This window comes from Aotus nancymaae, unplaced genomic scaffold, assembly GCF_030222135.1.
Source record: "Aotus nancymaae isolate 86718 unplaced genomic scaffold, 86718_ANA_hifiasm-v0.15.2.pri h1tg000008l, whole genome shotgun sequence".
NCBI classification, from domain to species: Eukaryota; Metazoa; Chordata; class Mammalia; order Primates; family Aotidae; genus Aotus; species Aotus nancymaae.
In genome coordinates, this window is record NW_026988419.1 from 30,123,140 (window position 1) to 30,135,848 (window position 12,709).

General features: G+C 42.4%; 3 protein-coding genes across 7 annotated transcripts in view; 1 reads left to right on the plus strand and 2 right to left on the minus strand.

The window, feature by feature from the left end:
- The window catches only part of CYP20A1 (cytochrome P450 family 20 subfamily A member 1), an 81,730-nt gene that overhangs the window by 47,255 nt on the left and 21,766 nt on the right, over window positions 1-12,709 (minus strand). For all 5 annotated transcript variants that reach the window (XR_010341422.1, XM_064373141.1, XM_064373139.1 and 2 more), the window contains 2 exons: window positions 9,995-10,162; window positions 4,425-4,503 (listed from right to left, as the gene is read on the minus strand). Coding sequence is in view for 4 of the 5 variants with exons in the window: in XM_064373141.1 (XP_064229211.1) it covers window positions 4,425-4,503; window positions 9,995-10,162 (247 nt within the window). In the remaining variant the exon portion in view is untranslated. The remainder of the gene's footprint in view (window positions 1-4,424; window positions 4,504-9,994; window positions 10,163-12,709) is intronic.
- LOC105712794 (spermidine synthase) lies at window positions 1,851-3,320 on the minus strand. The gene has a single exon (XM_021667309.2). The coding sequence runs from the start codon at window positions 3,318-3,320 to the stop codon at window positions 2,412-2,414; it is 909 nt and encodes a 302-aa protein (XP_021522984.2). The 3' UTR covers window positions 1,851-2,411.
- LOC110567553 (large ribosomal subunit protein eL37-like) lies at window positions 11,100-11,428 on the plus strand. Its single transcript, XM_064372828.1, has one exon. The coding sequence runs from the start codon at window positions 11,100-11,102 to the stop codon at window positions 11,376-11,378; it is 279 nt and encodes a 92-aa protein (XP_064228898.1). The 3' UTR covers window positions 11,379-11,428.

A 12,709-nucleotide genomic window follows, 5' to 3' on the forward strand; every position in this document is an offset into this window, starting at 1 on the left:
GGTGCCAAAAAGGCAAGAAATTTTGTTTAGGTTCCTCAGCAACCAAAACATGCCAGGGTATCATAGATCTTTATTAAAAACTTATAGAACTGAATCAATATAATACATATTAGTGATTAAAATGAGAAATTATTGCTGGACGCGGTGGCTCATGCCTGTAATCCCAGCACTTTGGGAGGCCAAGGTGGACAGATCACTTGAGGTCAAGAGTTTGGGATCAGCCTAACCAATGTGGTGAAACCCCATATCTACTAAAAATACAAAAATGAGCTGAGCATGGTGGCTGGTGCCTGTCCTCTCAGCTACTTGGGAGGCTGAGGCGGGAGAATCGCTTGAACCCGGGAGGCAGAGGTTTCAGTGAGCCGAGATTGCACCACTGCACTCCAGCCTGGGCGATAGAGTGAGACTCTGTCTCAAAAAAATAAAAAAAAGAATAAGATAAGAAATTATTAACACTGTAAAGAAGCTGTTCCCAGACTTTGCTACACATTAGAATCACCTGAGAAGTTTTTTCAAACAACAGTAAAGCACAAGTCACACCTCATATCAATTAAATCCGAATGTTTACAGGTAGAAGGCAGGTTTCAATATAAAAGATTCAATGTGTAGCAAAGTTTGGGAACTACTGTTGTACATTCTCAACTCTACAAGTACATTAGAATAATCTGGAGCGCTTTCACAAAAATACCTGATGTCCATGGCACCCTCATCTCAGATTCTGAATAAACTGGTCTAGGATAAGGCCTGATCTTCAGGTTTTGGGCTTTAAGTTCCTCAACTGATTCTAATGTGCAAATCAGATTGGAAATTAAACAAAGGAAGCTCTGATCCAGTCATGAGATCCCACTTTTATAACACTAGAACATAATCATTTTCAATAAAAGCTCAAATCTGATCTATGCCCATGTTACAGCCCAAGGAACACATCATGCCAGACAATTTTTATTTAGAATCAAAGAATATAAATTTTCATTTCATGTTAATTTAACCAATGTTCCTGAAATACATTTTTTATCAAGGGGAATTAATCCAAATGCACTGATCAAGATAATCATAATGGTCATAAAAACCAGATAGCAGGAAAAGTGTCAATTAAACTGGCTTTTTTTTTTTTCTTTTTTACAACTGTTGGCCCAAGAAAATCACTAAAACAGTAAGCTAATGAGGACAGGCATTTCTGTCTCCTGTGCATAGAATAAGGCCTAGCACAGCCTCAATAAATGTTTGTTGAAAGGATAAAGAAAAAAAATCCTGTGACGCAAAACTATAATGTATAGAAAACAATCCATTATTCCAATGCAGCCTCTGTATTTTAAGTTATCCTGCATGCTTCCAAAAAATGAAATGAAGTAGCTTAGAATAAAAGTATTGGCCAGGCATGGTGGCTCATGCCTGTAATCCCAGCACTTTGGGAGGCTAAGGCGGGCAGATCACGAGGTCTGCCCAGCCAACATGGTGAAACCCCGTCTCTACTAAAAATACAAAACTTAGTCAGGCATAGTGATGCACACCTGTAATCCCAGCTACTCAGGAGGCTGAGGCAGGAGAGTCACTTGAACCCAGGTGGTAGAGGTTGCACTGAGCTGTGATCACACCACTGCACTCCAACCTGGGCAACTCCGTCTCATAATAATAATAATAATAATAACAACAACAACAGTAATAATAAATTTTAGAAAGTCTTAAAGCTTTTTTTATTTAGATTTTATTTTTTTAAGACGGAGTTTCACTTTGTCACCAAGGCTGGAGTGCAATGGTGTGATCTTGACTCGCTGCAACCTCCGCCTCCTGGGTTCAAGTGATTTTCCTGCCTCAGTCTCCTGAGTGGCTGGGATTACAGGCGCCCACCACCATACCTAGCTAATTTTTTTGTATTTTTAGTAGAGATGGAGTTTCACCATGTTGGCCAGGCTGGTGTTGAACTCCTGATCTCAAGTACTTTGCCTGCCTCGGCCTCCCAAAGTTCTGGGATTACAGGTGTGAGCCACCATGCCCAGCCTAAAGCTTTATAATTATTCAACCACTGACAGAAAAAAAGAGTAAGGTAGAATAATTAATTTGGGACAGCTATCTTATATTAAAATTGCTATTTTTCTGTGTGAACTGTATAAAGTTGTAATCAATGCCAAACAATATTGAATTTTTTTTTTTTGTTATAAATACACGTGTTTGGTGAGTGAGGGGCAACAGAAGGCAGAGAGATGGCGCTGTACACAGCTGGTATAGGCTTGGAGGTGGAACGCCGAGAGACAGTCCGCCCAGCAGGGCAGGCCGGGCAGCATTCTGGGGCTTGTAACACTTGGTTGGTGGGCGAAAGCCACAGGAGGGCTGGCCCAGGGCTGGAGGGGCCCAGGCACCCTGCAGGCTCCCTGGTCCGAGGTCCTGAGTGGCATCAGTGGTGGCGCCTGGGCTCAGCTCACATCATTCAGGGCCTTGCGGGCAAACTCAGGCAGCACGAAGGCGGCGCGGCGCACGTCGGAGTTGTAGTACTTCAGCTGCATCTGCGCCACCTGGTGCTGCGTCAGCAGCTGCACCGGCTCCTGGAAGTTGGTGCTCGGGTTCTTGCTGCACAGCATGAAGCCGATCTGGCCGCTGGGGTAGGTGGGGATGGTGCAGTAGGCGTAGGCCACCACGGGGAACAGTGACTGGCCGAACTGCTGCATCTCCTTGATGAGGTCCAGGTGCAGCCACTGGCACTCACCCTGGCAGCAGAGGACGCCATCTTCCTTGAGGGCCGTCTTCATGAGCTGGTAATAGGGCTCTCTGAAGAGACTTTCGGCAGGGCCCATGGGGTCTGAGGAGTCAGTGATGATCACATCAAAGGCATCCTGATTCTGTTTCATGAACTCAAAACCATCACCCACATGTAGGGTCAGCTTCGAGCTAGAATAGCCAACAGCCATCCCCGGCAGGAACTTCTTGGGGACTTGGATGACATCCTTGTCGATCTCACACTGGACCACGGACTCCACGGAGGGGTGCTTCACCACCTCGCGCAGGACACCTCCGTCTCCGCCCCCCATGATCAGCACCTTTCGCGGGTTGGGGTGGCTGCAGAGAGGCAGGTTGGCGATCATCTCCTGGTAGGAGAACTCATCCCTCTCTGTGCATTGGATGACACCGTCCAACACCAGCATGTTGCCATAGGTCTTACTGCGGAAGACGAGGATGTCCTGGTAGTGCGAGCGCCAGTGGTGGAGCAGCTGCTCCACCTGCAGCGACAGGGCCTGGCCGGGCCACAGGCTGCAGGTCTTGCAGAACCAGCCCTCGCGGATGGCGGCAGGGCCGGAGGCGGCTGGGCCGTCGGGGCCGGACTCCATGGTGGGTGGGCAGCCGGGCAGCGCAGGGCGCGGGCCCGGGACTGCAGGCCACGCGGAACCGCAGCACAACGGGACCAGCCGAAAATATTTTTATTCAATGTTATAATGGCAAAAATTTTTTAGGTTGCAATTTTTTTTTTTTTTTTGAGATAGAGTCTCACTCACCCAGGCTGGAGTGCAGTGACACGATCTCGGCTCACTGCAACTTTTGCCTCCAGGGTTCAAATGGTTCTCATGCCTCAGCCTCTTGAGTTGCTAGGATTTCAGGTATATGCTGCTGTACCCGGCTAATGTTTTGTATTTATTTAGTAGAGGTAGGGTTTCACTATGTTGGCCAGATTGGTCTCGAACTCCTGGCCTCAAGTGATCTGCCTCCCTTGGTCTCCCAAAGTGCTGGGATTGCAGGTGTGACCTACCATACCAGGCCTACATTGCTAATATTTAAAAATTTTCTGAGATAGGGTCTCTCACTACGTTGCCCACGCTGGGCTGAGCAACGTAGTAAGAGACCCCATCTCAAAAAATTTTTTTCATCTCAAACTCCTGAGCTGAAGTAATCCTCTCAACTCAGCCTTCCAAGTAGCTGGGACTACAGGCATGTGCTACCATGGCTGCCATTTTTAATAAATATCTGTAATATTTAATCATGTTGACATTATTTCCCTACTAATTCCTATAGTGTTGAACATTTATAGTTTGTTCCTGGTTACAGAACAAACTACTTGTTCTACTTGCAGAAATAGTACTACAAAATATACCTTCATGAATATTGTCTTGTTTCATATAATTTTATCTATTATTTATGGTTTTCAGTATGCAGTATCAAACTGCTTTCTTAAGATTGTACCCTTATGCTTTCCATTAATCCTGTAGAGTGTATCAGCTCTATAGCACTCTCATTCTACAGTGAGTGCTAGAATTTTAGTAATTTAATAATTTTTCTTCACTTCTGTTAAAGAAAACTTTCATTGTAGAAAATGTAAAAAAAAGCATAAAGAAAGAAAATATAAATGAACTTTAATCTCACTATTCAGAGATAACCTTATTAAAACTGGGCCACCTTTATTTTTTGTCCTCACTAAAAATTAAGAGTGACCAACTTACCATCTTCATATTGTTTTTTCCGAGTTGTATTTTTATCAAGTGATCCATCTAGAAAGCCTTTTCCAATCTCAGACCAAACCTGAAAATAGGTAAATTCACATATATATTATCTAATAGGTAGAATTTTTTAAATAATACAGAGCAATGTAATCTAATAACTTAGGAACTCTTTTTTTGAGTCAGAGTTCTGGCTCTGCCACCCAGGCTGGAGTGCTGGAGTGCAACGGCACAATCAAAGCTCACTGCAACCTCCACCTCTTAAGCTCAAACCATCCTCCCACCTCAGCCTTCCAAGAAGCTGGGACTACAGATGTGTGCCACCATGGCCAGCTAATTTTTTTGTTTTTTGTAGCAATGGGTTTCACCATGTTTCCCAGACTGGTCTTGAACACCTGAGCTCAAGTGATCCTCCCATCTCAGTCCCTCAAAGTGTTGGGATTATAAGCATGAGCCACCCACCTGGCAGGAACCCTTTGCTCACCAACAAATCTGATTATTAAACTCCCTTTTTCAACTGGCTGCACAATCCTTTACTCCATAGTCTCAGAGGAGAGGGTACAAATATATTTTAATGATTTCAGTCAAGGCACTTTCAAACTAATAAGAAGTGGAAAGTGAAAAATTTCTTTTCTTTAAAAGAAGTAGGGACAAGAAAAAGGACACAGCAGTAAAGTCAGTCCTCATTTTTGTATTATACTGGCACAAGTGTAGAATAAAATTCACAGGTTAATTACAAATTTCTTTCACCTATAATACTCATAAACATTGGCTGAGGTAAAGAAAAAGGTTAAAAGTTTGAGTTTGGATATAAGCAGCAGAATAGGCTTCCAAATTTTCACAGCTAGCCCCTGAACAAACTTTAACCTGATTTTAATTCAAAAGTTCTAAAAGTAGGCTGGGTGTGGTGACTCACGTCTGTAATCCCAACACTTTGGGAGGCTGAGGCAAGCAGATCACAAGGTCAGGAGATCAAGACCATCCTGGCTAACACAGTGAAACTGTCTCTACTACTAAAAAAAAAATAAATAAATAAGCTGGGCATGGTGGCGTGCACCTGTAGTTCCAGCTACTCAGGAGGCTGAGGCAAAAGAATAGCTTGAACCCAGGAGGTGGATGTTGCAGTAAGCTGATATCATGCCACTGCACTCCAGCCTGGGGGACAGAGCCAGAGAACTTAGGGACAGGACACAACACTTATTAGTTAATGGCTAAATACTGCATTTGAAAAACAATAAAATTTAAAAAGTCCTCAATGCTTACCTTAAATGCAAACATTTCAGATTAAATGTAAAAAAAATCAAACTACTAAAACTACTGTAAAAATTAATAGTAGGCTGAGTGGCTCACACCCATAATCCCAGCACTTTGGGAGGACAAGCCAGGCAGGCTGTATGGGCTAAGGAGTTTGAGAACATGGTGAAACTTTCTCTACGAAAAATACAAAGAATTAGCCAGGTGTGGTGGTGAGCATCTGTGGTCCCAGCTAACTCAGGAGGGTTAGGTGGAAGGATAGCTTGAGTCTGGGAGGTAGAGGCTGCAGTGAGCTGAGATTGCAGCACTGCAGCCTAAAAAAAAAAAAAAAGAAAAAGAAAAAGAAAAAAAAGCAAATATTTATATAAAACCCTTAAAGTTTGAAAGGAGTTTCTAAGCATGACAGAGCACAGGGCACAAATTCACAATGAAAGAGTTAAATTGATTTAGCAACATAAAAAATTAACATTTGTGATACTGAAAAAATATCACAAAGCTTTTATTTATTTACTATAAATAAATGTAAAAGCAAATGAAAACTGAGACTAAAAATAAAGAGCTATTCTAGATTAGTAAGAAAAAGAAACACATCAATAGAAATACAGGTAAAAGAGCCAGGTGGGCCTAAAATCCTAGCTATTTGGGAAGCTGAGGTGAGAGGATCCCTTGAGCCCAAAAGTTTGAGACCAGTCTGGACAACAGGGTGATACTGTGTCACAAAAAAATAAAATAATGAAGAAACATAGGCAGAGGACGTAAGAAAACATCCCACAAAAGAAACCCAAGTGTTTAATAAAAGTATAAAAATATGATTTTTGGTTTTTTGTTTTTAAAACAGTATCTGTCTCCAAGGCTGGAGTTCCATGGCACAATCATGGTTCACTGCAACCTCCACTTCCTGGGCTCAAGCAATCCTCTGGCCTCAGCCTCCCAACTAGTAGGGACTACAAGAGTGCGATACCACACCCAGTTAATTTTTGTGAGTTTTCTGGGTAAAGATGGGATTTTGTCATGTTGTCTAGGCTGGCCTCAAACTCCTGGGCTCAAGTAATCCTTCTGCCTCGGGCTTCCCAAAGTGCGAACATTATAGGCGTGAACCACTGTACACCAGCCAGAAAGATGTTTAACTTCATAAGTAATAAGAGAATTATACATTTCAGGCTGGGCATGGTGGCTCACACCTGTAATCCCAGCACTTTGGGAGACTGAGGCAGATGGATAACTTGAGGTCAGGAGTTCGAGACCAGCCTGGCCAACATGGTGAAACCCCATCTCTAGTAAAAATACAAAAATTAGCTGGGCGTGGTGGCAGGTGCCTGTAATCCCAGCTACTGGGGAAGGCTGAGGCAGGAAAATCACTTGAACGCAGGAAGCAGAGGTTGCAGTGAGCCAAGATTGCACCATTGTACTCCAGCGTGGGCAACAAGAGCGAAACTCTGTCTCAAAAAAACAAAAACAAAAAACTGGCTGGGTGCAGTGGCTCAAGCCTGTAATCCCAGCACTTTGGGAGGCTGAAGCGAGCAGATCTCCTGAAGTCAGGAGTTCGAGACCAGCCTGGCCAAGATGGTGAAACCCCATCTCTACTAAAAATAACTAAATTAGCCGGGTATGGTGGCCCATGCCTGTAATCCCAGTTACTCAGGAGGGTAAGGCAGGAGAATCACTTGATCCTGGGAGGCAGAGGTTGCAGTGAGCCAAAATCACGCCACTGCACTCCAGCCTGGGCGGCAGAGCAAGACTCTGTCTCAAAAACAACAACAAACAACTATATATTTCAGCACAAAATGTCATTTTTGGCTTATTGGATAGGCAAATTTTTTTTTTTTTGAGACAGGGTCTCACTCTATCACTCAGGCTGGAGTACAGTGGTGTGATCCTCCCAGGCTCAAATGATCCTCCTGCCTCAGTCTCCCAAGTAGCTGGGACTACAGGCATGCATGCCACCACACTTGAATAATTAAAAAAAAAATTTTTTTTGTATAGGCCAGGCGCAGTGACTCATGCCTGCAATCCCAGCACTTTGGGAGGCCAAAGCAGGCGGATCACAAGGTCAGGAGATAGAGACCATCCTGGTCAACATGGTGAAATGCCGTCTCTAGTAAAATTAAAAAAAAAAAATTAGCCAGGCGTGGTGGTGCGTGCCTGTAGTCCCATGTACTCAGGAGACTGAGGCAGGGGATTCGCTTGAACCCAGGTGGCGGAGGATGCCGTGAGCCGTTATCGTGCCACTGCACTACAGCCTGGGCGACAGAGTGAGACCTCCGTCTCAAAAAAAAATTTTTTTTTTTGTAGAGACAGAGGTCTCACTGTGTCGCCCAGGCTGGTCTTGAACTTCTAGGCTCAAGTAATCCTCCCGCCTTAGCTTCCCAAAGTGCTGGGATTACAGGCATGAGCCACTGTACCTGGCCTAGAAAGACAAATATTTAAGGACCAACAATTCTAAATGTTGCCAAAAGTACAGGGTAAGAGCACACTAATATTAGTGGAAAAATACGTGGGACAATGTTTCTGGGAGGCAGTTAGGAAATACAATATGCAACTGAAGGCAAGATGTATGTTTTTTCGTATTTTAACACCTATGAAATCAGTATGCATCTTGCAAGTGATGACATCTTCCAACTGTTTTTATCCAAGTGGCAGTCATGATGCAGTTGTCACTGGCTCTGAATTTACAAATTGGTTATTATTCTTGGTGGCATAACTGGACAATGGCAATCCCTTGGCATTTCAGACATTAAAAGATCATTTCGGGGGTGGGCAGGAGGATAAGAAATCACTTAATGGGTACAATGTACATTATTTGGGTGATGGATACACTAAAAGCCCTGACTTCACCGCTACACAATCTATACATGTAATAAAATTATACATATAACCCATAAATTTATACAAATAAAAAAAATCCTTGACAGCCCACTCTGGTGGCAAGGCTGTGGATATTGAAGGAAGGAAGGAAGGAAGGAAGGAAGGAAGGAAGGAAAAAATCATTTGAGGAAGAGTAAGTCCTGTTTATAGTCTGAAAAGTTTCCTTTGACAACTTTTAGTAATATTAAGAAAACATCAAATTCTTGCCAAAAATATATATTTTGAATCTACTCATGAAATATCAGACAAACTCACTGAAGGATAGTCTACAAAATAACTGTCCTGTACTATCCAAAAATGTAAAGGTCTATAAATGAAGAAAAGCTGAGGAATTGTTCCAGATTAAAGAGGTCTGATCTCTAAAAGTACTGAGTGATCATGAGTTGGGTCCTGGAATTGGAAAGGATGAGGCTACGAATCTACAAGATTATTATTGATATAACCAAAGAAATTTGATAACTCTGTTGTCACTACATAAGAGAATATCCTTGCTTATAGGAAAACATCACCTGAAATATTTAGGGGCAAGCAGGCAAAATGTTCAGTTTACTCTCCAATGATTTGAGGAAAGGGGGAGGAATGGATATAGATATAGATAGAAAATGAATGACAAAAGCATGTGCAGCAAAATGTAAACAATTGCTGAACCTGGGTAAAGGATATAAGGGAGGGAAGGAGTTCCTTGTATTAACTGTAACTTTTCTGTAAGTTTGAAATTATTTCTATTTTGAGGTTATAAGAAAGGAAAGAAAAAAAACACCAGCATAAAAATATGCAGGATAGATATTAGCAACTGGAAGAAAATCATGGAAACAATAGTGAGATCTCTCTTTTTTTTTTTTTTTTTGGAGACAAGAGTCTCACTCCATCACCCAGGCTGAAGCGCAGTAGGGTAGTCAGGCTCACTATAACCTCTACCTCCCGGGTTCAAGCAATTCTCATGCCTCAGCCTGCCAAGCAGCTTGAATTACAGGCACAAACCACCATGCCTGGCTAGTTTTTGTATTTTTAGTAGAGATGGGGTTTTGCAATATTGGCTAGGCTGGTCTCGAACTCCTGACCTCAAGTGATCTGCCCGCCTTGGCCTCCCAAAGTGCTGGGATTACAGGCGTGAGCCACCACGCCTGGCCTATTTTATTTTATTTATTTGTCTTTTAGACAGACTCTTACTCTGTCACCCAGGCTGGAGTGCAGTGGCGTGATCTTGGCTTACTGCAACCTCCGCCTCCCAGTTTCAAGCGATTCTTGTGCCTCAGCCTCCCAAGTAGCTGGGATTACAGGCACCCACTATCACACCTGGCTGATTTTTGTATTTTTAGTAGAGACAGGGTTTCACTGTGTTGGGCAGGCTGGTCTCAAACTCCTGACCTCAGCCTCCCAAAGTGCTGGGATTACAGGTATGAGCCACTGCACCCAGCCTGAAAGAATAATTTTAAATTTCGCCCCAGACTTACTGTGCCATGATTCTTCTGGAAGCGAACAACTTCCTGATCATCTTCAAATGTACTACCCATTACCATCTGTGTAACAGACTTCATAGCAAAACCAAGCATATGCTGGCTGAGAGGCACGTGCTGGGACTCTGGGTAGGAGAGCCATTTATCTAATAATTCTTCTGAAAGCTGAAAGAGAACAGAAAAGTACAATGATTATTATTTCTTCTTTCTAAATCTCTGAAAATGTTACTAAGTAGATTCATTTAATAGCAAACACAGTTAAACTCTTTAACTAAAGTGCACATTCAGGTATGCATCTGTCAGCCTAACACTAGCTCCATCTATAATTGTTCCTCAATGTCTCAGGTTCAGCTTCTAGCAACGACTTATATGTAAAACAAAGCAGAACCACTATTAAAACAATAAAAACAGAAAATATAAACTAAAAACTCAAAGATGGTAAAACCCAATGGAAATTAAAAGGCCAAAATCTTAGTATCTAATTAAAAATAATGAAAAGTCTACCACAGAATGCCTGTGACATAGTAACCAATAAATATATGAATATATATAAAAGTCCTAAACATACTTTAGTGACAGAAACCTCAGAGTCTCTTTGTTAATCCTTCCTTCACCAAATATTTATTAAATACCTATGGAATAAAAACAGAGCCTAGTAAAAAGATTACAAGCACTAGGCCAGGTGCAGTGGTTCGTACCTGTAATCCTAGCACTTTGGGAGGCCAATGTGGGTGGATCACTTGAGGTCAGGAATTCAAGACCAGCCTGGCCAACTACTAAAAATACAAAAATTAGCCAGGTGTGGTGGTACATGCCTATAATCCCAGCTACTCAGGAGGCTGATGCAGGAGAATCGCTTGAATCCAGGAGGAGGAGGCTACAGTGAGCCAAGATCATGATACTGCACTCGAGCCTAGGTGACAGAGTGAGACTCCATCTCAAAAAAACAAAAAAAATTTTTTTTGTAGATATAATTAAATTAAGGATCTCCAATGAGATCATCCTGGTTATGGCAGAATCAACCCTTATCTTTATATAAAATAAAAGCAGAGGGAAAATTTAAGACATAGATACGCTTTCTGGTCCCAGTCGCAGAAGCAAGATGGCAAAGGGAATGTCATTGTTTGGGAAGCGTCGTAATAAGACGCACACGTTGTGCCACTGCTGTGGCTCTAAGGCCTACCATCTTCAGAAGTCGACCTACCCCGCCAAGCGCAAGAGAAAGTATAGCTGGAGTGCCAAGGCTAAAAGACAAAATACCACCGGGACTGGTCGAATGAGGCACCTAAAAATTGTATATCACAGATTCAGGCATGGATTCCGTGAAGGAACAACACCTAAACCCAAGAGGGCAGCTGTTGCAGCATCCAGTTCATCTTAAGAATTTCACCGATTAGTGACGCAATAAATGTTCTTGTTTTAAAAATAAAAAAAAAATTAAAATTAAAAAAAGACATAGATACACACATGAAATAAAGAGCTATGAAAGAAAGACATAGAGGCCGGGCTCAGTGGCTCACGCCTGTAATCCCAGCACTTTGGGAGGCTGAGATGGGTGGATCACGAGGTCAGGAGTTCAAGACCAGTCTGGCCAACAGAGTCTCAACTAAAAATACAAAAATTAGCCAGGTGTGGTGGTTTGTGTCTGTAATACCAGCTACTCGGGAGGCTGAGGCAGGAGAATCGTGTGAACCCAAGAGGCAGAGGTTGCAGTGAGCTAAGATTGTGCTATTGCACGCCAGCCCAGGTGGCAGTGAGAGACTCTGTCTCAAAAAAAAAAAGGAAAAAGATAAAACATTAAATACTAACTGCAAGAAAGCTAGTGGAGTTAATAACAGGAAAAATAAACTTTAAGGCAAGAAGTATTACTAGAGATAAAGACGGATATTTCATAATGACAAAGTAGTCAGTACTAGGAATATATCATAAGACTAAGTTGGGGAACACTCAATTTCCTAACTTCCAAACATATAAACCAAAAACTGACAGATGCTGGACCCAGTTGCTCATGTCTGTAATCTCAAAGCTTTAGAAGGCCAGAGTGGAGGACTGTTTGAGGCTAGGACTTTGAGACAAATCTAGGCAACACAGCAATACTCCAACTCTACAAAAAAAAGTTAAAATTAGCTAGGCATGGTGGTGCACACCTGCAGTACCAGCTACTTGTGAGGTTCGCTTGAGACCAGGTATGCAAGGCTGCAGTGATCCATGATCACACTACTGCATTCCAGCCTGGGTGACAGAGTAAGACCTGTCTCTAAAGCAAAAACACAACACCCACCCACCCACACATACACAAACATGACAGAGCTCAATAGAACTAAAAAAATATATATATACAAAAATCCACAATTACAGAGAGAGAAAACTCCTCTCAGCAGCTAAAACAAACAAGGAAAGCTGAAGAAAGCTAGTGGAGTTAATATCAGGAAAAATAAACTTTAAGGCATGAAGGATTACTAGAGATAAAGAGGGATATTTCATAATGGCAAAGTAGTCAGTACCAGGAATATGTAATAAGACTAAGTTGGGAAACATTAAGTTTCCTAAATTCCAAAAATATAAACTAAAAACTGACAGAGGCTAGACACAGTGGCTCATGCCTATAATGCCAGAGCTTTAGGAGGCCAAAATTTGAGACAAGGAGGGACTATGAGGGACACAGGGACACAGAACAAGTCTCAAAAACATTTCAAAGGACTGAAATCACTG

Bases quoted from the DNA above. Each gene is read 5' to 3' on its own strand.
- LOC105712794 (XM_021667309.2), bottom strand. From the start codon at position 3,320: ATGGAGTCCGGCCCCGACGGCCCAGCCGCCTCCGGCCCTGCCGCCATC.
- LOC110567553 (XM_064372828.1), top strand. From the start codon at position 11,100: ATGGCAAAGGGAATGTCATTGTTTGGGAAGCGTCGTAATAAGACGCAC.